General features: G+C 44.5%; 1 protein-coding gene and 1 long non-coding RNA gene across 4 annotated transcripts in view; one reads left to right on the top strand and one right to left on the bottom strand.

Moving 5' to 3' along the window:
- The window catches only part of LOC123995198 (prospero homeobox protein 1-like), a 47,272-nt gene extending 29,810 nt beyond the window's left edge, over positions 1-17,462 (bottom strand). Inside the window, exons 1-3 of one of the 3 annotated variants that reach the window (XM_046298622.1) lie at positions 17,109-17,462; positions 11,433-13,469; positions 6,767-6,874 (exon numbers count right to left, since the gene is read on the bottom strand). In XM_046298622.1, the coding sequence (XP_046154578.1) occupies positions 6,767-6,874; positions 11,433-13,403 (2,079 nt within the window). In that variant the 5' untranslated portion in view covers positions 13,404-13,469; positions 17,109-17,462. Of the gene's footprint in view, positions 1-6,766; positions 6,875-11,432; positions 13,470-14,944; positions 15,095-16,844; positions 17,026-17,108 lie in introns of those variants that run through there. The other 2 variants (XM_046298623.1, XM_046298624.1) reach the window with 2 other exon arrangements.
- LOC123995199 lies at positions 16,279-22,339 on the top strand. The gene is made up of 2 exons (XR_006831790.1): positions 16,279-17,601; positions 21,008-22,339. It is a non-coding gene; the product is annotated as an uncharacterized LOC123995199 (long non-coding RNA).
- Positions 22,340-24,106: the final 1,767 nt, after the last annotated feature.

Below are 24,106 nucleotides of genomic sequence, written 5' to 3'. Positions count from 1 at the left end.
AAGGCATCTCCTGCACATTGTGATGACAGAGACAGTACAGTCAAAGTCACCCAGCAGCTCTGCCCTGGACAGCCAGCCAGCCAGCCAGCCAGGGACACTGTGCTCTGCGTCCGTTCGTCTCCCTGCCTGCCTGCCAAACAATGGCGAGGGCTGAGAATCCATACACATGACCTCAGACCACCAAGCTATTTGAAAAACAACAAGAGGAGCAGAAAGAGAAGCGGCCTGTCCCTCTCCACAGTCATCAGGGCTTTCTACCGCTTCCTGTTTTCACAGGGGTGAATTGTGGGAGATAATCTCTCGCTGCCTATTGGCTGACTCTACACAAACTGGCCCTGGAAAGTGGCCCTTTGTTACAGCAGCGACTCAAATCCAGCGCCTGGCTTTTCGTAGCACGCAGCAGCATGCCACACCATCAGCGGAAAAAAGAAAAGAAATGGAATGACATATAGAAAGGAAAACCCTCCTGACCTCATCCTCTTCACAGCACATACTGAGGCCAGTGTGCCGAATACACACAAAGGCCACGGACAGGGACAGAGATAAAGAGATGGAGAGGAAGAGAGAGAGACAGAGAGAGAGAGAGAGAGAGAGACAGAGAGACAGAGACAGAGAGAGAGACAGAGAGAGAGAGAGACAGAGAGAGAGAGAGACAGAGAGAGAGAGAGAGAGAGAGAGAGAGAGAGAGAGAGAGAGAGAGAGAGAGAGAGAGAGAGAGAGAGACAGAGACAGAGACAGAGACAGAGAGAGAGAGAGAGAGAGACAGAGAGAGAGAGAGACAGAGAGAGACAGAGAGAGAGAGAGAGAAAGAGAGACAGAGAGAGAGAGAGAGAGAGAGAGAGAGAGAGAGAGAGAGAGAGAGAGAGAGAGAGAGAGAGAGAGAGAGAGAGAGAGAGAGAGAGATTTCCACAACAACCTCAGTTTGAGACATGAGTACTGTTTGAATAACCTTGGTGCCTCGTTTGCTAATTCAGTGTATATATATATATACCCCATATGAAAAAACAACATGGTAATTTACTGTCACTAAGACCACATCAACGTCATATTTCCTAAAAAAAAACTGACACGCGACATGGTTATGTTTAGACCTGCCTGGCCTTGTCAAAACAGAGCAGCTGGTAATTGGTGATCAATAGGGATGGTTAACAGAACAGTGTCAGAACACACAAATTCAAATGTTGATCTGTCATGAAGTGAAAAGATACCGTGACCCTGAACTGTCGTTAGTCACAACAGCAACCATATTATGGTAAATCCACCACAACATTTACCAATCAGGAGTGGCCTGGGTGCCTGCCTTGCCAGTGAGAGCCCCCCCCCCCCCCCCACCCCTCATCACAGCCACGAAACACACATCATCACTCCTTCTAAAACTCGACAAGGGTGTGTGTTGAGGATGCACAGCGGTGTTGAGCTATTTGTTTTAGGTGAGGGAGCAACAACAACAAAACATGCAAAGATGTCATCATTTCTTCAACCTAAGTTTGTACTGACAAAAGTAGCTAATTGAATTCTAGAATATGCATAAAATGCATCCTCCAATTGCAATGTCTGCCTACACCCACACACATATTGTCTCAGGAACGTCAAATACCAAGGCTACTACATTTCAACATAGGCCATCATCACTGTCAATCGTTAATGATAATTATTCATGTTGTACTAGTGAAACGTCCGAACGGCATCTCCATGCCAATCATTTGATTGATCTCAAACAGTGTCAGAACACTGTTTCATGGGAACATTTAGATCTGTTTGAATGACTGTTTGGTGAGCGAATTAGAGCAGATGGTGTTAACAAACTATTAGCCTTTGTTGTATCTTGTTTCAATCAAAGCAGATAGCCTGCCTAGTGACGCACGCTGCTGAGTTTTGGTGCATAATCATTTTTGGGGGGACTATTCAGTTTTAGCTAACCATCCTAAAATGTCATTAGGAATGAGCAGGTGTTGTTGGTGTAACAGTAATGTTAGAGGCCTACTATGCGATGCTATTATATCCGGTTCTGTTTTGTAAAATGCTAATGAATCATGTGATCCTGCGAGACATTGATTAAGCTTTAATCTAGCTTTACTAAATGAGCACCATTGTGAGAAGTGATCATTTTCTATTTGTATCAGATCTTGATGAGTGTTATTTTAAGCAACTGGATCCCTTCGGGGTGCTGAACGGACAGCGCCAGGATCGTGCAACGATGTTAAAGAAGTTGAACCAACTTGTGGTGCTGAAGGACAGCTCTGCCATTCAGCCAGTTCAGGAACAAACAACACAAATTTGCACTAGGCCTATAGCCTAATAGGTCTAAGACTAGATGGTATAGCTATTTGTAGGCTTTAGCCTAATAGGTCTAAGACTAGATGGTATAGCTATTTGTAGGCTTTAGCCTAATAGGTCTAAGACTAGATGGTATAGCTATTTGTAGGCCTATAGCCTAATAGGTCTAAGACTAGATGGTATAGCTATTTGTAGGCTTTAGCCTAATAGGTCTAAGACTAGATGGTATAGCTATTTGTAGGCTTTAGCCTAATAGGTCTAAGACTAGATGGTATAGCTATTTGTAGGCTTTAGCCTAATAGGTCTAAGACTAGATGGTATAGCTATTTGTAGGCTTTAGCCTAATAGGTCTAAGACTAGATGGTATAGCTATTTGTAGGCTTTAGCCTAATAGGTCTAAGACTAGATGGTATAGCTATTTGTAGGCTTTAGCCTAATAGGTCTAAGATGGTATAGCTAATTGTAGGCTATAGGCTAGAGCCTGTTTGTGAGGAGAGCTTTATTGCGACTAGGCATTGCATTGTACTGTGTAGCTTACATGCTGTATCATGAATAAACTTTGATTAAATTAGCTTGAACACATGGTTACAATATACCCTATTTCAGAATAATACAAAACTGAGAGATGAACTATCAATTCATAGAATGTATTTGCATAGATGAAACATGCTATCTAATTAGAATAGCAGGAAATTTGTTTTAAAACAGCCATAAAATCTTTCTTTTGGTGTGGTGTATTCATGCATCTCAATAAACTAGAACCAATTCACATTTCCACTTGCCCACCCTGACATGCCAATTTATTTTTATTTTTATTTTACCTTTATTTAACCAGGCAAGTCAGTTAAGAACACATTATTTTCAATGACGGCCTAGGAACAGTGGGTTTACTTCCAGTTCAGGGGCAGAACGACAGATTTGTACCTTGTCAGCTCGGGGGTTTGAACTCGCAACCTTCCGGTTACTAGTCCAACGCTCTAACCACTAGGCTACCCTGCCGCCAAGCTAGAACGGGCCCTGTGTCTCAACCAATAGCCAATGTAGGTTAAATATCCCAAGCAGGGCTACAGCAACTTCCAGAGAGGGTCAGGCTCCCTGGGCTTTGCTGTGGCCTCTCTGGTTTGGGTGACCTCAGAAGAAAAGTGTCGATGTAACCAAGTGGTCACATATCATTCTGGGTTCCACTGCGCAAGAAGGGCTCCATGGAGTTTTATGAACATAAAGGCAGACACACAGACAAGTATTTTTTATTTTTTTTACAAAGTGGCCGAGCCTCTGACGGGCCACCGCAGTAAACAAACATAGCCTACTTCATCATTCTCACCACCGCCAGAGAGAAGTCAGGGAAGAAACCACCATTCACCTCTAGGCTGTTCTACATATTTATTTGGTTTGTCATTCTATAGATTTTCATAACATTTTTGTGGTAATTAAATATAAATAAAAAGTTCAGTATAAATGGTCCAGAAATAGTTTTACCAGCTCTGTTTATTCTCAAAAGGGAGGGGGTGCCTCTCCTCCATGCTTCGGCAGCACAACATCCCTACAAGTGTGTCACATGACCCTGGGGGTTGTGGTTAGTGATTGGTGACCATGGTGACAGAGAGCGGGCAGCTGGGAAAAAAGGGACCTTTATCTGCCGATTTGAATAAGATGGCCTGGATCTGTCACAGTGTTTACCCTCCTTACGGTTAGAGAGGGACACAACGCAACAACAACAAAAACCATAGCAATCGGCCGCATACAAGGCAGCAACACAGCTATTGTGTTACAATGAGCCCATCCCCCTGCTTTGTTAGTTCACCTCCCTGGTCCAGTACTCTACCCCCACAGACCTCCCTCGTCCTGAACTCTACCCCCACAGACCTCCCTCGTCCTGAACTCTACCCCCACAGACCTCCCTCGTCCTGAACTCTACCCCCACAGACCTCCCTGGTCCAGTACTCTACCCCCACAGACCTCCCTCGTCCTGAACTCTACCACACAGACCTCCCTGATCCAGTACTCTACCCCCACAGACCTCCCTCGTCCTGAACTCTACCCCGCAGACCTCCCTGTTCCTGAACTCTACCCCCACAGACCTCCCTGGTCCTGAACTCTACCCCCACAGACCTCCCTGGTCCTGAACTCTACCCCCACAGACCTCCCTGTTCCTGAACTCTACCCCCACAGACCTCCCTGGTCCTGAACTCTACCCCCACAGACCTCCCTGGTCCTGAACTCTACCCCCACAGACCTCCCTGTTCCTGAACTCTACCCCCACAGACCTCCCTGGTCCTGAACTCTACCCCCACAGACCTCCCTGGTCCTGAACTCTACCACCACAGACCTCCCTGGTCCTGAACTCTACCCCCACAGACCTCCCTGGTCCTGAACTCTACCCCCACAGACCTCCCTGGTCCTGAACTCTACCCCCACAGACCCCCATGGTCCTAAATAACAAGGGAGGTTAGCATTCTTTGGTGGGTAGGATATTTATGCCTCTGTAACTTTCTGTAACTATCTCACTCATCTTTATTCACGATTTATTCATGATTATCCATAATCATGGTAGCATCCACATTAATGTAGAAGTGTTCAGAAACCTATTATATTCTTATTTACAATACAAGTGACTCCAAAATGACACCATACATTATTTACCATTCATTTCTATTGGGCACAAATTAATCTGAAACGCAACCAAAACAACCTGCAAATGCATTCAACAAGTTTGTAAAGTTACAAGCATGATGTAGTAATTGCAGCGTGCTAGGAACATGGGAACAAATACTTCACTTTTGACGACTTTAATACACAAATAAGTGATTTGTCAAAAATACTTATGACACTATCAAATGGAGGGACTAGATACATTTAGTGTTTTCATTTCTAAACGGTTAAATAGATATGCATGAAAATACCCTCAAATAAAAGGTGACATTCTGTACTGTCACCTCATATAGAACATTTGATCTCAAATCCAAAATGCTGGAGTATAGAGCCAAATTAAAAGTTTTATCTTCACTGTCTAAATAAATATTACGGTAGTGTAGTATGGGAAAGGTCCTCATACAGTAGCAATGCAGCAAGACACACAAACTCCACCAAAACTCCACCAGAACTCCATACGCCATGCACCATGCACCATACGCCATGCACCATGCACCATACGCCATGCACCATATGCCATACACCATGCACCATACGCCATGCACCATACACCATGCACCATACACCATGCACCATGCACCATACGCCATACACCATGCACCATACGCCATGCACCATACACCATGCACCATGCACCATACACCATGCACCATACGCCATACACCATGAACCATGCACCATACGCCATACACCATGCACCATACACCATGCACCATACACCATGCACCATACGCCATACACCATGCACCATGCACCATACGCCATACACCATGCACCATACGCCATGCACCATACACCATGCACCATGCACTATACGCCATACACCATGCACCATACGCCATGCACCATACGCCATACCATACACCATACACCATACACCATGCACCATACGCCATACACCATGCACCATACGCCATGCACCATACGCCATGCGCCATGCACCATACGCCATACACCATACACCATGCACCATACGCCATACACCATGCACCATACACCATGCACCATATACCATACGCCATACACCATACGCCATACACCATGCACCATACGCCATGCACCATACACCATACGCTATACGCCATGCACCATACACCAAAACCCTGTGCACCATGCACCATGCGCCATGCACCATGCGCCATACACCATGCACCATACACCATGCACCATGCACCATGCACGTTGAAACAGACACTTCATGTTAGTACAGCACTATCCCGGAAGAACAAATCAGGAGAAGTGAGAAGAAAAACCGCTTCACTCATTTTCCTCTTTTAATAACTGTAGTCTGAGGTGAGAGTACAGGCAGAGAAATACAGGAAGAAAAGGTCAGGCCTAGTGATCTGTCCTTCCAGTTGTCAGGAGGACAGTCAGGACGGACACACAGACGGCGTTGAACACACCTGGACAGATCGGTAACTATGGTGACAGCAATAGGTAGACAGAGAAGTGCCATCCCAAAGTATGTTTATACATCTACTGATGTACTACATGTTTATGCTTGAGTGACAATTACTGCATTGATTGATAGGAACTAAGAACATAAGAATTCCGCTGCACCCGCAATAACAAATGCTAACTGTGTACGCGACCAATAACATTTGATTTGATTCGATGTTGAGCTTCAGGTAGCACCCGCCCTTAGGTACAGACCTAGGATCAGCTTACCCTCATGGAAATCTCCCCAATAACCACTGGGTAAATAATTAAGGGTAGGGTTTGGGGGAGGGTAATCTGATCCTGGACCAGTGCCCAAATCCAACTTCTGCTTCAAGGAGCAACGTCTGGGGGCTATGATGTGAGAGGTGAAAGGTTGGGGTGTCTGGGTGTGGCTCACCTTGACGTCGGAGAAGAACATCTTGAGCATGTTGGAGCTGGGGTAGCGGGCGTAGAAGAACATGAGCTTGGCCTTCTTCAGGTGGTTGGGGGAGAGACCCTCCTGAATCTGTACATGGCCGCCGTCAAAGAAATTGACTATTTTTTGGAGGGAAAATAGTCGTTAAATAGTCGACCTTGCAAAGCATCTTAATGTGTAGTCATATAGCTATGGTACGCAACTTGACCTAGAACCCCTGCTATTTCAGCTGATGTATTTTTAATGTGTAACATATGTGTAATTAACATGTATTTAATGTACAATAATTAGTCACTTAATTGTTTTCCTTGAAGACTACATTAGATATAGGCCAAATGAATACATTTGACAATAATTATTTTACGTTAGCAATAGCACTGGAGTAAGGTAGGGCCAATCTTAAATGAGTTAGTTAGTAGTGAGTAGTGAGTGAAGCCAGGCCAAGCCATTAGCATCCTCTCTGTATTAGGTGTGAGCGTGTTACGGTAAATAAAATGCTGGCCAGCGCCACAGCCGGTGCCTTTACATAAGGAGCTCATTTCACAGTCAAAGTAAGCAAACGCCTTTCCCTCTTCCCCATCATACCCCTCCAACCTCCACCCCAAAATAAGGAAGAAAAAAGGAGACATTTGCATATCACAGACAAAGAAAGCAGTTAACACTGGTTATGAGAGAGGAGCCTAATGGCTTGGCGATAAGATATGCCAACCAAAGACAGGAGTTACTGACGTGATGTTGGCTTCATATTGATGTAAAAGTGAGGTCTAAAAGGGACAACCATGTCTCTCTATAACAGAGCAGTAGACCTTATTCATTTAAAATACACACATCATAGATTTTGGAGACCAAGGTTTTCCAAGGGAAGTCTCGGGAGAAAAGAGGGTGGGATGGTGGTTTGGGGGGGGGGGGCACCTTGAACGATAGAGCCGTTCCAACCTCAATTACACCCCCTCCTTTCTCTGCTCCTCCTCCAGCCTCCAGCCTCCCTAGTGCTGCCAAACCTTGGGACGAGGAGGAGGAGGAGGAGGAGGAGGAGCAGGAGGAGGAGGAGGAAGAGGAGGGAGGGAGGAGGAGGGGGAGGAGGAGCAGGAGGAGGAGGAGGGAGGGAGGAGGAGGAGGGGGAGGAGGAGGAGCAGGAGGGGGAGGGAGTAGGAGCGAGGGAGGAGGAGGGGGAGGAGGAGGGTGGAGGAGGAGAAGGAGGGTGGAGGAGGAGGAGTAGGGTGGAGGGGGAGGAGGAGGAGGAGGAGCAGGAGGAGGAAGAGGAGGGAGGGAGGGAGGAGGGGGAGGAGGAGGAGGAGCAGGAGGAGGGAGGGAGGGAGGAGGAGGAGGAGGAGGAGGAGGAGGAGGAGGAGGAGGAGGAGGAGGAGGAGGAGGAGGAGGGAGGAGGAGGAGGAGGAGGAGGAGGAGGAGGGAGGGGAGGGAGGTGCAAGAGGAGGAGGAGGAGGAGGGAGGGAGGGAGGGAGGGAGGGAGGGAGGGAGGGAGGGAGGGAGGGAGGGAGGGAGGGAGGGAGGGAGGGAGGGAGGGAGGGAGGGAGTAGGAGGGAGGGAGGAGAAGGGGGGGGGAGGAGGAGGAGGAGGGTGGAGGAGGAGGAGGAGAAGGATGAGGGTTGCCAAGGCAGTGAACCCAGCCAGCGATGGGCGCTGCGTCCCTGGAACACATCTGCGCTGCGGACTGGCCCAAACCATTTCCACGGTGAATTAACAGCCGTATAATTCAGCTGATATCAATCTGCGGCTAAGACATTGAAAGGAGATGAGGGGGGGAGGGGCACAAATAAAACTCAGAGACAAATTAAAAAGGTCTCTCTCCTCGAGCAGAAGCAATCAGTAGTAACTATTATCTCTTGAACCGCAAATGAAAGGGCTACTCTGTAAGTCTGTATGTAAGACGATGTCATAATACCGATTCATTGTGGATTGCACATCTATATAGCTATGGTTGCACCTTTTAATTAGATACTGTTTCTACACTCAATAATAGGGTGTCATGACAATCACTCAAGAATCATGCATTTGACAAGGAAGGTATGTGCTGGGAGATGGGAGTGCCCTTGACTTCAGGGTTACCCAGGGCCCCCCTTTAAAAACCAGGGACCGTGAACCAAGCTGGATCATGGATCAGGTCCTCCAGGCCTAGTATTGTCTGCTGGCTCAGGAAGAGGAAAGAGAGAGAGGGCTGTATGGAAGCCATCTATAGGCAGGGAGGGAGGGAGGGAGGGAGGGAGGAGGGAGGGAGGGAGGGAGGGAGGGAGGGAGGGAGGGAGGGAGGGAGGGAGGGAGGGAGGGAGGGAGGGAGGGAGGGAGGGAGGGAGGGAGGGCCTATGGGGAGAACCCTGGCAGGCTAGCCCGACTCCAACAGGCCTGGCCAAAAGAGCAGCACTCCACTCTCCACACCACACCATCTGCTTCAAGAGCGAGGGGTACAATGGCCCCTCAGAGAGTGAGAGAAAGAGAAAGAGAGAGAAGTGAGAGAGAGAGGGAGAGAGAGAGAGAGAGAGAGAGAAAGAGAGAGAAAAGAGAGAGAAAAGAGAGAGAAAAGCAAGAGAAAATAGAGAGAAAAGAGAGAGAAAAGAGAGAGGAGAAAGAGACATTGGGCAGAGTGGGACAGGGCTGTTCTCTTCAAGTATGGCAAGGTGGATTTCAGCTGTCAGACTGATAAGACTGGGCTTTCTCAAAGACACTACTACGCTCTCGCTTCTAAATACAAATGAATTCACAACTAAGGACAATCACAACATTACAGGAGATTACATTGATATATAACGAAATGAAGGATTTTTAAGTTGCATAGATCTACAGACACATGATTCTCTTGATGAATTTATTTCTCTCACAGCTTGCAAATGTAATAGTGATTGGACTTGGGGTGACACACAGCTATTATTTAGCCATGATGGTTTCCTTGTACCAGCTGGCCGAGTGTTATCTGAGCACATCTGACAAGACATCATCATTCACTACAGCACTTCCCCAAAACCCCAAAGTCATGAGAGGAAATAGATGCTTCACTTCCTCATTCCAGGTGTAAGGACAAGATACTCAGAGTCAGAGAACAAATGAGGAAATTGATGGCAGCCATCTGCTGCGCAACGGTGCGGAACGCCGGTGAACTTTAACGCACCCCAAAAAATGTCTGACAATCTGTGCCATCTTTAGTTCTAGTACTACAATGACTTCTATCACTGCTATTACTATTGTATTAAGACTACCAACTGTCACTGTAAACAGTACGACTCACATTCAAAGTCAGAAAAAATAACATTGATTGTTAACTTCTAAAACTGGCGTAAACAATCAACACCCAACCAGTGTTTTTCAAAGCAGTGAAATGGACCAAAGATGAGAAGAAAACAAGGTGTATCACATGGCCGCGTTGTTCTCACTATTCTTTCCATTAATGGGACATCTGTTAATGCCCCAAAAGAATTAACACCACAATAGAAGCAACAGCATCTGGATTATTTGGTTATTATTTTAATTGTTTTATTCTCTTTCTCTCTACCTCCCTCCCACGTCTGATTCTCTCTCTCTCTTCATCCCTCCATTGGGAGTGACAGAGCAGATGATTATAGATCTCTGGGAAGAGCCAACTCTTGGGTCAGAAGACAGGACAAGGTGCCGTAATGAAAGGCAAACAGCTCGCCGAAAACACCTGTTTAACGTCCGCTTCAAAAGAAAAGACTGGGAGGGAGAGAGAAAAAGAAGGAGTATTTGGGTGCCGAGCAACAGCTGAAGGCCCCCCCAGGCTGTTGACAGATCTTTATGAAACGGAGAAAAGAGAAAAGCAACGACGCCGATTGTTCCTTTTTACAATGTGGGGATGATAAGAGACATGAGGAAACACAGGTGGCCATAAATACACATCTTTACTGAGTCCTCAGGCAAACCCATATCTCCTACACACACACACACAAAGGCCGTGCCCTGAGGCGATCACAACACAGACACACATCAACACTAACATACAGTAGCTATACCCTAACATCAATCTTAGATGCTTTAAGACAAGAAAAACAAAGATGCACTCACGGTTAATTCTCACTAGTAGCTAGTTTGTTAAACCATATACCATAAACCATAGCATAGACATTAAATGATCAGGGATAGAGAAATAAGTGCTATGGAAGCTTTATGAGTGAAATGTGTATGTAAAGACTAGTGGATTAGTGGAGGCTTTTAGGCTCCAGTCCCACTAGGGTGAATGTGATCCTCCCATAGGGACATTAGCTCTTTATCTGCAGGCCATGATTGGGGCACCCAGGGGTAAACTATTGGAGTCACTATAGACAGCCGTTGTGCTCAACTTCAGCCTGCTATAGCTTTTGTCTCTTTCAGTCATGTGTCAAATGGGAATCAGGGCTAGAAATGTCACAGAGACATTATCTGACCAATGGTAAAGTGATACGTAGGTGACTAGAGTACATTTAATCACTTTGAAGAGAGAAGGGGATATAATACAGTAATTTTGGAGAGAACAGGAAAAGCAATAAGTTTGGTGATTTAGCAATAATATGCAATAGTCATAACAATGTCTGATAATATCTAAGATGAACAAGTACCCCATCTATAGCATCTCTAACTCACTCTCCTACTCAAGTCCCGACCTACCTCCCTCCCTCCCTCCCTCCCTCAGTGTGGTGAAGGATACGGTGCTGCCTGAGTATGGTGAGATGTCGTTCATGTCGCTCATGTCTCCACACTCTGACTTGATGAGGGACAGGGAGAGCCCCTCTGCGGTGCTCCCGGGGTGGCTGGGAGAGAGCGACCTGTGGTGGTGCCCCATGTGATGCACTGAAGACATCTTGGTCCGCAGGCTGGTGGTCTCCCTGGACAGGTCCATGGAGTCTGGGGAGGAGTGGTCCTTCCCTGGGTAACCCCCGGAGGGTGGGCCCAGGGGGCTCGGGAAGGGGTAGCCCATGAGAGGCAGGGGGAAGGGGTGGCGGAAAGACGGGGGGCTGAATCCCATGGAGGCAGAGAGGGAGGAGGGGTGCAGGGAAGGGTGGTGGTGGCCCCCGTGGGCGCCCACAGCTGAGGACTGGTGATGGTGTTCTGTCTGAGTCTTCCTCACCACTAGGGGCAGCGCCTCTGTCTGGTCGTTGGCGCCAGGCATGGGCATGCCACCGAACGAGTCCAGGGGGTTGGGAATGATGACGTCACCAAAGCACTGCAGGCGCTGGTTGGCTGTGTGGAAGTTGGGGCCCTCACCGTTGACCCCGAACCTCTCTGGGGGCATGGGGAGGGGCGAGAAGACCTGGGGGGGTGCGGGGCGTGGGGGCTTGGCGAACACCTTGACCACCGTGTCCACCACCTGGTTCATGGCTGAGTTGAGCTCCTGTTTCAGCGTCTCAGCCAGCTGCTTGCCCTCCGCATGGTGCATGGAGGAGGAAGGACCCTGACCAGGACCTTTCCCCCGGACCAGCCCCTCTCTCCTGGGCTTGTTACCCTCCGCCAACAGGGCCTGCTCCTGGAGCAATGCCCTGGCCCGGTCCAGGAAGTGTCCTGGGTCCAGGTCTGACATCTCGTTGTCGGAGCGGTCTGCCCGGTCATCTCCCCCAGCATCGGACCTCCCGGCGCTGTCCTCAGACATGTTGCCCAGGTCGTGAGCCAGGTCGTGCTCAGAATCGTCGGTGGAATCATAGATCTGGAAGAACTTCTCCTGCAGCTGGCGCAGCTGCTTCTGCATGTCCTCCAGCTGCAGCTTCAGCTGCCTGCGCTCCTCCTGCTTTTGCTCTTTACGCTGGCACACCAGCTGGGTGAAGCTCTGCTGCTGCTGCTGGGGCAGGCGCTGCTTCCTCTTGTTCTCCCGGCTGCACACCTCTCCCCTGGGGCTAGGCGGCTGTGGGGGGCAGTCCATCTCCATCTCCCTGTTCCCGTCCATCTCTCGCTCCCTCTCCCGTTCACGTTGTTCCCGTTCACGGTCCCGCTCTCCGTGATGGCGTGCGGGCACCACCACGCTGGGCGAGTGGCTCATGCCTCGAATGATGTTCTCCACGCGGGCGCGTTTGGCCCGCAGGTGCTCATCGTTGAGGCGCTCTAGGTCGAAGGCACCAAGAGCCGAGGGGCGGCCGAAGGGGGAGAGGCACTCTTGGGGGCTGTCCTGAGACGAGTTACTGCAGGCGTCCTCCTGGGGAGCTTCGGAACCCCCACTTGAGAGGCCCGACCCGGGGAACCCCCCGTCTCTTCTCTCTCCTCTCTCCCCCCTCTCCCCTCTCTCTCCTCTCTCTCCTCCTCCATTCTTGGCCATGTTGCTCTTGAGGAGCTGGGAGATGATGGTGGCACCAGGGAAGGGCATCATGGCATCTTCGTACGAGTTGGCTCTCTTCAGGAGCTTCCGGAGCACGTTGGACTTGGAGTCGCTGTCGGTTGCTGTGACGACCCCAGTGGGGCCGTGTGGCTGCACCATGGAGCAGTCTGTGGAGTCTGCGTCGGAGCTGTGGTGGTGGGAGTTGAGAGAGTTCATGGCACTGAAGATGGCTGCTTTGGCGCAGGCAATGTCGGCGCTGGTTGTAGCTGCTGCTGTGTTGGCGGCGGTGCTGCCCACTGTCCTCTTCACACCGATGTCCACACGTCTTCTCTTGGTCTGTCTGCTCAGGAGGGAGTCGCTGTCATGGTCCGGCATCACGGGCTGCTGCTATTGGGCCATATCCCACAAAGCCACTCCTCTAGGACCGCTGCTGAATAACACCTGGCAGCAAGAAAACAGAAAGGACACATGTATGGATTCATTGAAGGGGATGGATCATTTACTTTAAAATGTCACTATATTGACATTAAATCTATTTTCTAATATAAATAAATAAATAAAGTCCTAATATTCCTACTACCAAATGTAGAAATAATTGAATAGCAGTGCTCCAGAGAGTGACATCACTCCACTGTATAAAAATGTACCAGCGATACGGTTTTATCTCAAGACTAGATGCAATACCTGAGGACAGGCGGCATCGACTGTCGACTACATGATTCCATTTAGACCACATAACTAATGACTGTAGGGAGAAGAGAGAGCAGAAGGCTGGAGTGATGGGGTCAGAACTAGGCCTTGTCTTTGCATTCCAGGGCAAAGTCCTAACAAATGGCACCCTATTCCCTGTATAGTGCACTACTTTTCATCAGGGCCCATAGGGCTCTAGTCAAAAGTAGTGCACTATATAGGGCATAAAGTGTCATTTCAGACGCAGCCTACATTTTCCCCTGTCTGTCCCCTGTTTCACGCTGCCTCCCTGTGTAACACTGAACCAGTTCCCACGCAACAAAAAGCTGCATAACATTATGATAATTATTTAAGTACTTGTCCTCATTTCCATGTTTGTGCGCTTCAAGCCGGTGCAGAAAAGCATTAAGTCAGAGACTAAAGAGAAAGGCTGAGGTTGGATTGAGGATGCCATAAAGACTCAGTAAACTGTTGCAGTCTTAATTATAATCTCCTCTCCTAAAGTCATCACTACGTCATTTACATTTTAGGCTACATTTTATTACTTTAGATTAGAAGACGCTCATATCGAAAGCAATTCATTAAGTGTATGTAGTACATGAACTATATTCACCCAAACGACATATCACCCCTATTGCAAGTATTATAGTACGTTTATCACAATGTGCCATAAACATAAAGCCTATTTCCAGACCGCTTCTTAAATTGCACCCTGATCGAATCCACACACTCGCACTGTCAGCTATTCTGGAGGGGAACTTCTTCCAGCCAAATGAATCAGAATATCACAATCTTAAATTAAACAATAATAGAAAAACGACATAAATACAGATAAATAAGCTTGTTGATTTTGTGCCAGTAGGGGCTCACTTCTATGGCTTTTTGCTTGTCTTTTCATCTAGCAAAGCTGGTTAATTCTGCTCTAATGAACGGGTCACATGGGTCAACTCTGCCAAGGAGCAACTTAAAGCGCTTGAACAAAAACCTAATGCCTTTATGAAAGGAAACATTTTGTCGCAATCCAGACAGCATCAGTACTGCTATGTAAGCATCGGCTGACAGCTACGCATGCAGTCTTTTGTCAGTGGTATGGGGCTTTTATTCAGTGTATTTACAGAATGAATTAACATTCACTGTCAATAGAGAGAGAAAAAATTACTTTTACATGAAATTTGAGAATAATTTTATGATATTATTTCACATTCCTCATCTCAAATATTGAGTACCTGTATAGACAATATCGTGCAAGATAACCAGACTGCATCCTGGAGATCCTTTTCCTCAAACCCGGATCCTATCAGGAACACTACCAAAATAAATATTAAGTGAAACAGCAGGGAGACAATCTAATAGGATATCTATATTAATAACATACGTATCGAGTGAATCGGCTTTTTGAAGATTGAAGGTTGTGTGATCTCTTACTAGAGAACATTCATTCAAATCTATACATTCAAATCTGTCAAATACTATTTAAGATTTTAGTACAAGTACAATCAAATTGACAATGCAAATACACTGTCACTTATCAGATGAGATGTCAAGGCATATTTTGAGAGACAAAGTCATTTTTTTAAACAAATATTTATATCTTCTTAAACCAATCAGATATGGATATTAAAAATGGGGCCACAGGAAAAGTCTGACTGTCTGACCGTCCCATCTTTATCGTCACTTGGGACTCTATGAATCAGCTATAGTATATGACAATTTCATATATACCATACTACCTTAACCATGCATAACAAGCATCACTTTCTTTTCTAATACACACGTAGACATACACACACAAGCACACACACACGCGCACGGACACACACACACACATGCACGCACGCACACACACACCACTTTAAATATAAACTTTTTTTAGATAGTCTTATTACTGTGTTGTTAAGCAATACAAGAAAAACGAGCAGTAAGATGGAGTAACTTATGTTGAGATACAGAAATATATCAAACTAGCACATTATTGCTGTAGCTCAAGGAAAAAGAAACAAGGTTGGGAAAGCTTGACATATTTTGTGGCAAAACAAAAGGAAATATATTACACAGACTAAGCCAATTTTGGTCTATAATAAAACCATGTCTTTGTTTGACTCTGATAAATGGCTCTGGCTCAACTCTCTCTAACCATCCATCTCCATAAGTGCAAACAAGGGTGATATATCTCCAAGAAAACCTTGACTTAAGCGCCACAAGACCTTAACAATGGGCTATGTCGTTATCGCTCAAAATAGAGCCGCCAGCACCTGTCTTTTCCGACGGCGCACCTGTCCCCCATTGCCCATGCGCAGTCTATCTCTTGGAAGACCTTTCAACAATTTCAAGGAAATATGACCGCAGTTGAACAATGAGCTATGCTCGTCTCTCGAGCCCTTTTAACTCCCCCTCGCTTCTTTTCCCAGGATCTTTCAAACTCTGAGAGAGTGAGAACCGGGCACCGTGAAGGACAAAGCTAAACTAAAAGAAAAGTTCATAACCCCTTTGGATTTGTAACAGAGTAAAGTAACCTATTCAAGCAAGTCTAGTCTATGACTGAAAATTCTAAATATGACAACAATAAGGCCTGCTAGACTTTAGGCACCAAAAATGGTGAGAGCGGGGTGACGGGGTTGTGCGCCTCTGTGCCAAATATCCCTGTTGTCTCCATAGTGTACACTTGGGACGTTTTTCCCCCGTCAAAATTGTACGGTTCTTGGCACAAACATAAACTCAAGCAGCGAGCGCACTACAAAAAAATATACCAGGGAAACAGTACACGCACCTATTAGATAGACTGAAACATGTATATAGGCTACAATTCAAAGAGTAGATCACATCTAGCCTATCTGATATGTTATATTTCAGATATTAAAAACGATAAAGACAAGCTTGTTTACATCGAAACGATACACGTTCCTACTAAATAACACTGGACGAATAAAAATAGACATGAAAGAAAAACGTTTATCGGAACAAAGACCATATGCCAACGAAAATGACTGGTGTAGCCGACACCGATGAAAAGATAATAGACTTCAGTCTTCGATCAAATCAAACCAACTCAGACAGCCTTGAGCGTCTTTATATGCAAAAAAAAACATTTATTTAAAATTGACCAAACTTTAAAAGACAGTAACTTACTTTTAAAAGTTAGAAATGATCTGTCTGCCAGCGATTTAGAAGGATAAATTCATCCACACATCATCTTCATAAAAATTACGCATCTTTGTCACACTTTAAGTGAAAGAAAAACAATTCAGTCAAATAATATCGTAAAGTTAACGTTGTCTTTCATCAGAATATATTCCGCTGTTTATCATTTTGATTTGTTTATTTTTTTCCGCCCACCGAGCGCACGCGACGCAAAAGAACAAGAGGGAGGTATCTGAGGACAAGGTTACTTACCCCGCAGATGAAGAGAAAAGCGAGCTCCTTTTTACTGCTGAAAGTGAATATGCAGTCTTCCCCCGGGAGACGTTGAATATTATAATTGCTCGGGGAAGGAAGAGCAAGAGTAAAGTGAGTGATAAGCGTGCGCGTAGAACAGAAAAAAATACATAAAATAGCTATTTTCCGCCGCTCTCCTCTATCCTCTCCTCTCGAGACTGAAAGACTGTGGCGGTGATGTCGTAGCAGCTGGTGTGAGTGTCTGTCTCCGAGGCGCACGCGATGCAGAGCTTTGATGCTCGAGCTCTCCTCCACCAACAAGATTCACTTTAAGACACAGCTGAAGGAAACAGGAAGACGGCGCGTCATAAGCTTGGTGATGTAACGGTTCGTACCTACCAATAAGAACTGTCCATCGGGTCCGGGAGGAGTACAACGCACTAAACTTGACCGAGGAATGGGACTCCGACAGGCAAAAAAACCTCTTACTTATCACTTTCTTTACAAATCAGTGAGTGAATATGTAAGAAAATATCATTTTGAAGTGGCTTATCGTTTTTTGATTCTGTCGATAATGTTTTGCATAAACATTAATGTTATGCACATATTGTTGTGCACATATGATAATGGTTCATATTTTAAGACACTGAATTAAGAGATTTTATGTCACGAATAGGTGTTTATGTCATTTGAACTCATGTAAAACAGTATCCATTAAAACACACATTTCGCACTCATTTTACGCAACAACTTTTCATTTAGATTTTTCCCCCCAAGTTTGCCATTCAATAAGAGATTCCATTGTCATATCTCAATTGGGCTTATTGGGTTTGTATGGCTGTTTTGTGCAACATTATGCTTGTAACAACGATAAGATATGAACATTGGCGTGTTATTTGTAGGCTATTCTATATTGGATACGTGCGTCTCCAGAGGCCTGGGGTTTAATATGGCATTGGGCGCGGGGGCTCAGAAAGGCATGGTGTCGATATATCACTACCCTCGTTTGATTTACCGACCACAGAGCAACATGATAAGGCTTGACTACATTATATCATGGAATGTCAAACCGTGTGTGATTATTAGCTTATTGCCTGATAACACGGGCTGGAGCCATCTCAAATGCGAGTTTGTGTTAGGCCTAACTTTTATTTAATTCACAGGTCAGAGTGAGACTCATTTAAACAAAATTCCATCTCTCTTTTCACTGTATATTAATACTATATTTATAACTGAGCAAATATCAGTCTGTGTCGTTATAATGCATTGAAATGATCAATTTAGATGTTAAATTATAATCCTCACATTTCATGTTTTATATTTGATATTCAGGCAGTAGCCTATAGGCGTTAAGTTTGCAAAGATTTGACTATGCCCGTTGGAATTCTTAACCTTACTTTTTCCCTTCTGCATATTTTAACTCGAGACACCTGTAACAACTAATCAGCACCTAATCAATTGAATTGACATGGTATTCACTTCGAAATATTTTAGATTAATAACCTATATTTCAGTGTACCATTTTCACGCGTGTTTGTAGTAGATATTTGAACCGGTGTTCTGTAAAACACTCTGTCGTTAGCCCTAGTTCCGTACGTGTTCTATTATTATAAGATTCCTCCCTAAATTATATATATATATATATAGTACACAAAATGTGTGAATAGAATCAGGCCCTTGTTTCATTTGATACACGATTTATAATGTTATTGAGCCGTATGTTAGAACAAAATTCAGCAGGCTCCTCGTTATGCATAATATTTTGTGGAGGAAGAACATCCATGACTGTCACTCTGCAACATTAACGGAAAATGGACGTTATAGACTACCACATTATACTCTACTCCTACTGTTACATGCACTGACATCACTCTTAATACGATTTCATAGGAATCTGGAATGTGGTTAGCGTCAATGTGCAGGCCTATATAGGCTACGTGTAGCCTATGTGGCCTGCATTTCTATTTCTAGGAGTTTTAAACATAGCATAAGTGTAAATTATTAGTATTATTATTATTATTATTAGTAGTAGTAGTAGTAGTAGTATTTGTAGTATGTAATTCTAATGTTAATGAAACGAAACATTACTCATCAGGTGTGTCTGAGCTATCTTGAATCCAATATAAATTGCACCTATTTTTATGTAGCTACAGCTGTTGTTTTTAAACCCTTAGATGCAAAGTTACAGTCCACTTTTTTCAGTCCATTATGCCTGCTATAATAAAACGAACTATCCATTACATAAACAGGATTCCGACGTGCTTAATCAGAAGTCTTATGATTTTCCAATGTCTTTCTGTCAAATGCCAAAAAGGAAAGGCGAGTCTCTTTTCCATGTCGCAAGCAAGTGTTTTTGAGGGTGAATAAATTTTAATGAAGTCAGCGAACTTTAGTGTCTGGAGTCTCTTTTCCAAAGCAGGTGTCCCGTCCCCCGCTCCCCAACTCGGCCAGTTAATTTGGCTTCATCTCCCCACGGTGCCCTCGGTGCGTACGCTCCATGGAAAAACAGGCCGGGACATTAAATAGACTGTGTTTGGAAAAGGAAGACTCGGATGAGGTGTAGCGGAAACGTGTTCGTTAACACTGGCACCTCTTATCTCGGTCCATTCCAGATGGATCAACACTATTTATTTCAAACAAATTTTTTCATTTTTGTCGAGTGTGCCGCATCACCACCTTGATGGCCACGGCTGATAAGCGGCGCATTACGCGCTGATGGGTGACTTTATTGACATATTTATTAGGGATTGAGTTGGTGGATCAACACGGGAGGAGGCATTAAGGGAGAGAATGAAAACATGCTTTTCTCCCAGAGGTTTTATTAACGTACATTTTAAACTATAATCGGCTGGCTGGTCTTGGTAATAGGCGCGCGCACAAGTCAGGCAGGGAGGAATTCTGAGATGGGTCACTGGCCTCCTTACTAATTTTGCCCAACAACGGGTCTCAAGAGAAAAACATTTTGGATGCTGATTTAATTACAATAAGGAGTATTAATTACTATTAAAATGTATTATTCATATTATTATTATCATCATTCTTGTGTATTATTATTATCATTATTATGTATTACTATTATTATTAATTATACAATTATTTTTACCTGACACAATTACACACCACATTGCTATACATAGCAAAGTAATTTTTTTATTTAACTGTATGGCTATTGTTATTATTGAATTATTTCATGATAAGTACATTTCATTTATTCTATTATCAATCATCAAAAATGTGTAGACTATTCATACACATTCACCAGAATCTCAGTGCATGAATACCAACTGGCTTATAACCAGCAAGGAGTCTACATTCAGATCTGTATAACACAAACTAAAAGACAGTGCAATGTGCTTTCCCAGGTAACTACCTATGATGACATTATTCTGGGAAACGCATGCAGGTTTTGAGAAACAGGCATAAGGAGGTCCATCAACATAAACAGACAAAAGTACATGTGGAAGTAGCCTGTTAAGCAATGATGCTTAGAAAAACCTCTCAATCAGATAATGACATGATTATCTGACCACAACGCTCCGCGCTTTTCACAAGACACAGTTCTCCGAAAAATAATCAGAGGAGAGAGTGATGGAGGGGATGTAGTGAGAGAGAGAGAGAGAGGGAGAGAGAGAAAGAGAGAGAGAGAGAGAGAGAGGGAGTGAGAGTGAGAGAGGGAGAGAGAGAGAGAGAGAGAGAGAGAGAGAGGGAGTGAGAGTGAGAGAGGGAGAGAGAGAGAGAGAGAGAGGGGGCGAGAAAGGGAGAGAGAGGGGGGAGAAGAGAGAGAGAGACAGAGAGAAAAGAGGTGCTATTTGTGAAAACACAGGCAAATAGAGGAAAGAGAGAGAGAGAGAGAGAGGGAGAGAGAGAAAGAGAGGGAGAAAGAAAGAGGTATAAAACTAAAAGCTGTTTTGTTCCAGAAAGGTCTCGGGGTCCCTGGATAAAAAGGTTCTCGCTTGGAGAGGAGAAAAGAGAAGAGGAGAGCAGGAGAGAGACGGCAGCGAGCGCTGGGAATGAGTAGGCGTCTCACACTCTTACCAGGCCCAACAGGATGCACAACCTTACGACTTGATGTATTCAAGTGTAATCAGAGACACGCTCACTAGAGAACCAGGGCCCTGCAGGTGACAACGACGATGATGATGATGGTGGCTCTGTAAGGGAAATAGAAAAACATTCATCTGGATGTTATGTGTTGTAATGAAGAAAAGTCAGCGAGAGGAAGAGATTTTATTTAAAGAGGAAAACTGTACTTGGAAATTAGGATGATTAGGTTACTATCTATGTCAATTGAGTCCCACGGTAGAGGTGTCATGATACCCATAAAACTTAGCGGTCAAACGGGGAAATAAATGGTTCCAATCATTTTCCCACTATTTATTTTCCCGTAAGGATTTTAAAAAACAACACTTAAAATAGGTTTACCATGGTATGACATTTTGATAACCATGTAAATCTCTCACGGACATGGTGACTTTTATCAATATATTAGTCTCTATTTACTCTCAGATTCGAAAATGCTAAGTAGCATCAAAGTAGACATCATGCAAGACTACAAATCCCTGCAAGCTCCCACACGTCAACTCTAGCTGACACCTTTGTTAGCAAGCATTGTCTCCATAAAGAAATTGCACAAGACAGTTCACAGAATTGCCAATTTAAGGAAATGTAGACAATTTATGAAATACTACATTTAGCTAACATTAGAAAGTTAATCTAAAGATGGTTACCTTTGCCTCAACTCGGCAGTCTCTTCCAGATCATCATGACATTTGTAGTTCTTTATGATAGCCACATTAGCTGCTATTTAGCATTTCATTTTTTGGGAGTAAATACAAGCAAATATATTGCTAAATGTCACCTTGTCCTAGAGACAATTATACAGTTCTCAAAACGTCTCACCAAGGTAAGCCTACTCGAAACACAGCCCTTATATTAAGTGTCCCCTATAGAAAAAATGAATGATGGAAAAACGATTGGAAACATTTCCTTGTTTGACCAGTAGGTTTTATGGCTATTATGTCTCATACTGTGGTACTCTATAGGCGGTGTTTACACAGTCAGCCCAATTCTGATCTTTTGCCAATTGGGATTTTGGACCTATCAGATCTTTTGCCAATATTTGGGAAACCGATCAGAATTGGTCATTCTGTGTTAACACAGCCTATACCTCTGTATTTAAAGGATGAATCTGCACAATGACTAGTCAAATTGATCATCCACGTTATGAATAAATGGCACAAGGACAGTGAGACTGTGGTTCCTTGTGATGCCCCTCTCCTTTTCTTCCTGATGACTGACTGACTGACTGGCTGGCTGACTGACTGATGACTGACTGACTGGCAGGGTTAGACTGCATCGCTGGATACTGTGAACAAGATCCAATTAATGCAGAACAATTACATCTGATGTCTCTCTAACTCTTCTCTGAGAGGAATGAGTCATATTTTTTTTTTTTTTTTAAACACACACACACACACAAAACATTTTGACATATACCTGTTGATAAGAATAAAGAAGTAGTGGGAAATGATATAGCCTAATAAAAAATATATATAAACACAATCTCCTACTTGGAGAAGTGTGTCATGTTATTTGTATAATATGATATTCAGTTCAGAAAACATATCTTAGAATTAATAGGCAATTTAAAAAAAGCTCACTGAGGCAGTAACAAATATGGCTTCAGTCAAACCCTCATTAAAATTGCAGAAATTTTCTGAACATCTTAATTGGTCTTACAAAGGCCTTACATCTTCGCCTCCAACTGCTCTTAAACGCGAGTAAAACCAAATGCATGCTTTTCAACCGATCGCTGCCTGCACCCGCATGCCCGACTAGCATCACCACCCTGGATGGTTCCGACCTTGAATATGTGGACATCTATAAGTACCTAGGTGTCTGGCTAGACTGCAAACTCTCCTTCCAGACCCACATCAAACATCTCCAATCGAAAATCAAATCAAGAGTCGGCTTTCTATTCCGCAACAAAGCCTCCTTCACTCACGCTGCCAAGCTTACCGTAGTAAAACTGACTTTCCTACCGATCCTCGACTTCGGCGATGTCATCTACAAAATGGCTTCCAACACTCTACTCAGCAAACTGGATGCAGTCTATCACAGTGCCATCCGTTTTGTCACTAAAGCACCTTATACCACCCACCACTGCGACTTGTATGCTCTAGTCGGCTGGCCCTCACTACATATTCGTCGCCAGACCCACTGGCTCCAGGTCATCTACAAGTCCATGCTAGGTAAAGCTCCGCCTTATCTCAGTTCACTGGTCACGATGGCAACACCCATCCGTAGCACGCACTCCAGCAGGTGTATCTCACTGATCATCCCTAAAGCCAACACATCATTTGGCCGCCTTTCGTTCCAGTACTCTGCTGCCTGTGACTGGAACGAATTGCAAAAATCGCTGAAGTTGGAGACTTTTATCTCCCTCACCAACTTCAAACATCAGCTATCCGAGCAGCTAACCGATCGCTGCAGCTCTACATAGTCTATAGGAAAATAGCCCACCCATTTTCACCTACCTCATTCCCATACTGTTTTTATACTGTTTTTATTTATTTATTTTTCTGCTCTTTTGCACACCAATATCTCTACCTGTACATGACCATCTGATCATTTATCACTCCAGTGTTAATCTGCAAAATTGTATTATTCGCCTACCTCCTCATGCCTTTTGCACACATTGTATATAGACTGCCCATTTTTTTCTACTGTGTTATTGACTTGTTAATTGTTTATTCCATGTGTAACTCTGTGTTGTCTGTTCACACTGCTATGCTTTATCTTGGCCAGGTCGCAGTTGCAAATGAGAACTTGTTCTCAACTAGCCTACCTGGTTAAATAAAGGTGAAATAAATAAAATAAAAATAAAAAGTTGTATGTGCTACAACTGCAGTTAGAATTACAAACTGACATCTACATTTAGGTTTTCAAAATGTGGCACTACAGGAAGTTTTTAAGCACACAGTAGAGTGTCTCTTTAGCCAAAACCTGAAATGCAG

This window comes from Oncorhynchus gorbuscha, linkage group LG14, assembly GCF_021184085.1.
Source record: "Oncorhynchus gorbuscha isolate QuinsamMale2020 ecotype Even-year linkage group LG14, OgorEven_v1.0, whole genome shotgun sequence".
In the NCBI taxonomy this organism is placed as follows: domain Eukaryota; kingdom Metazoa; phylum Chordata; class Actinopteri; order Salmoniformes; family Salmonidae; genus Oncorhynchus; species Oncorhynchus gorbuscha.
This window is presented reverse-complemented; position numbering and strand designations above follow the sequence as displayed.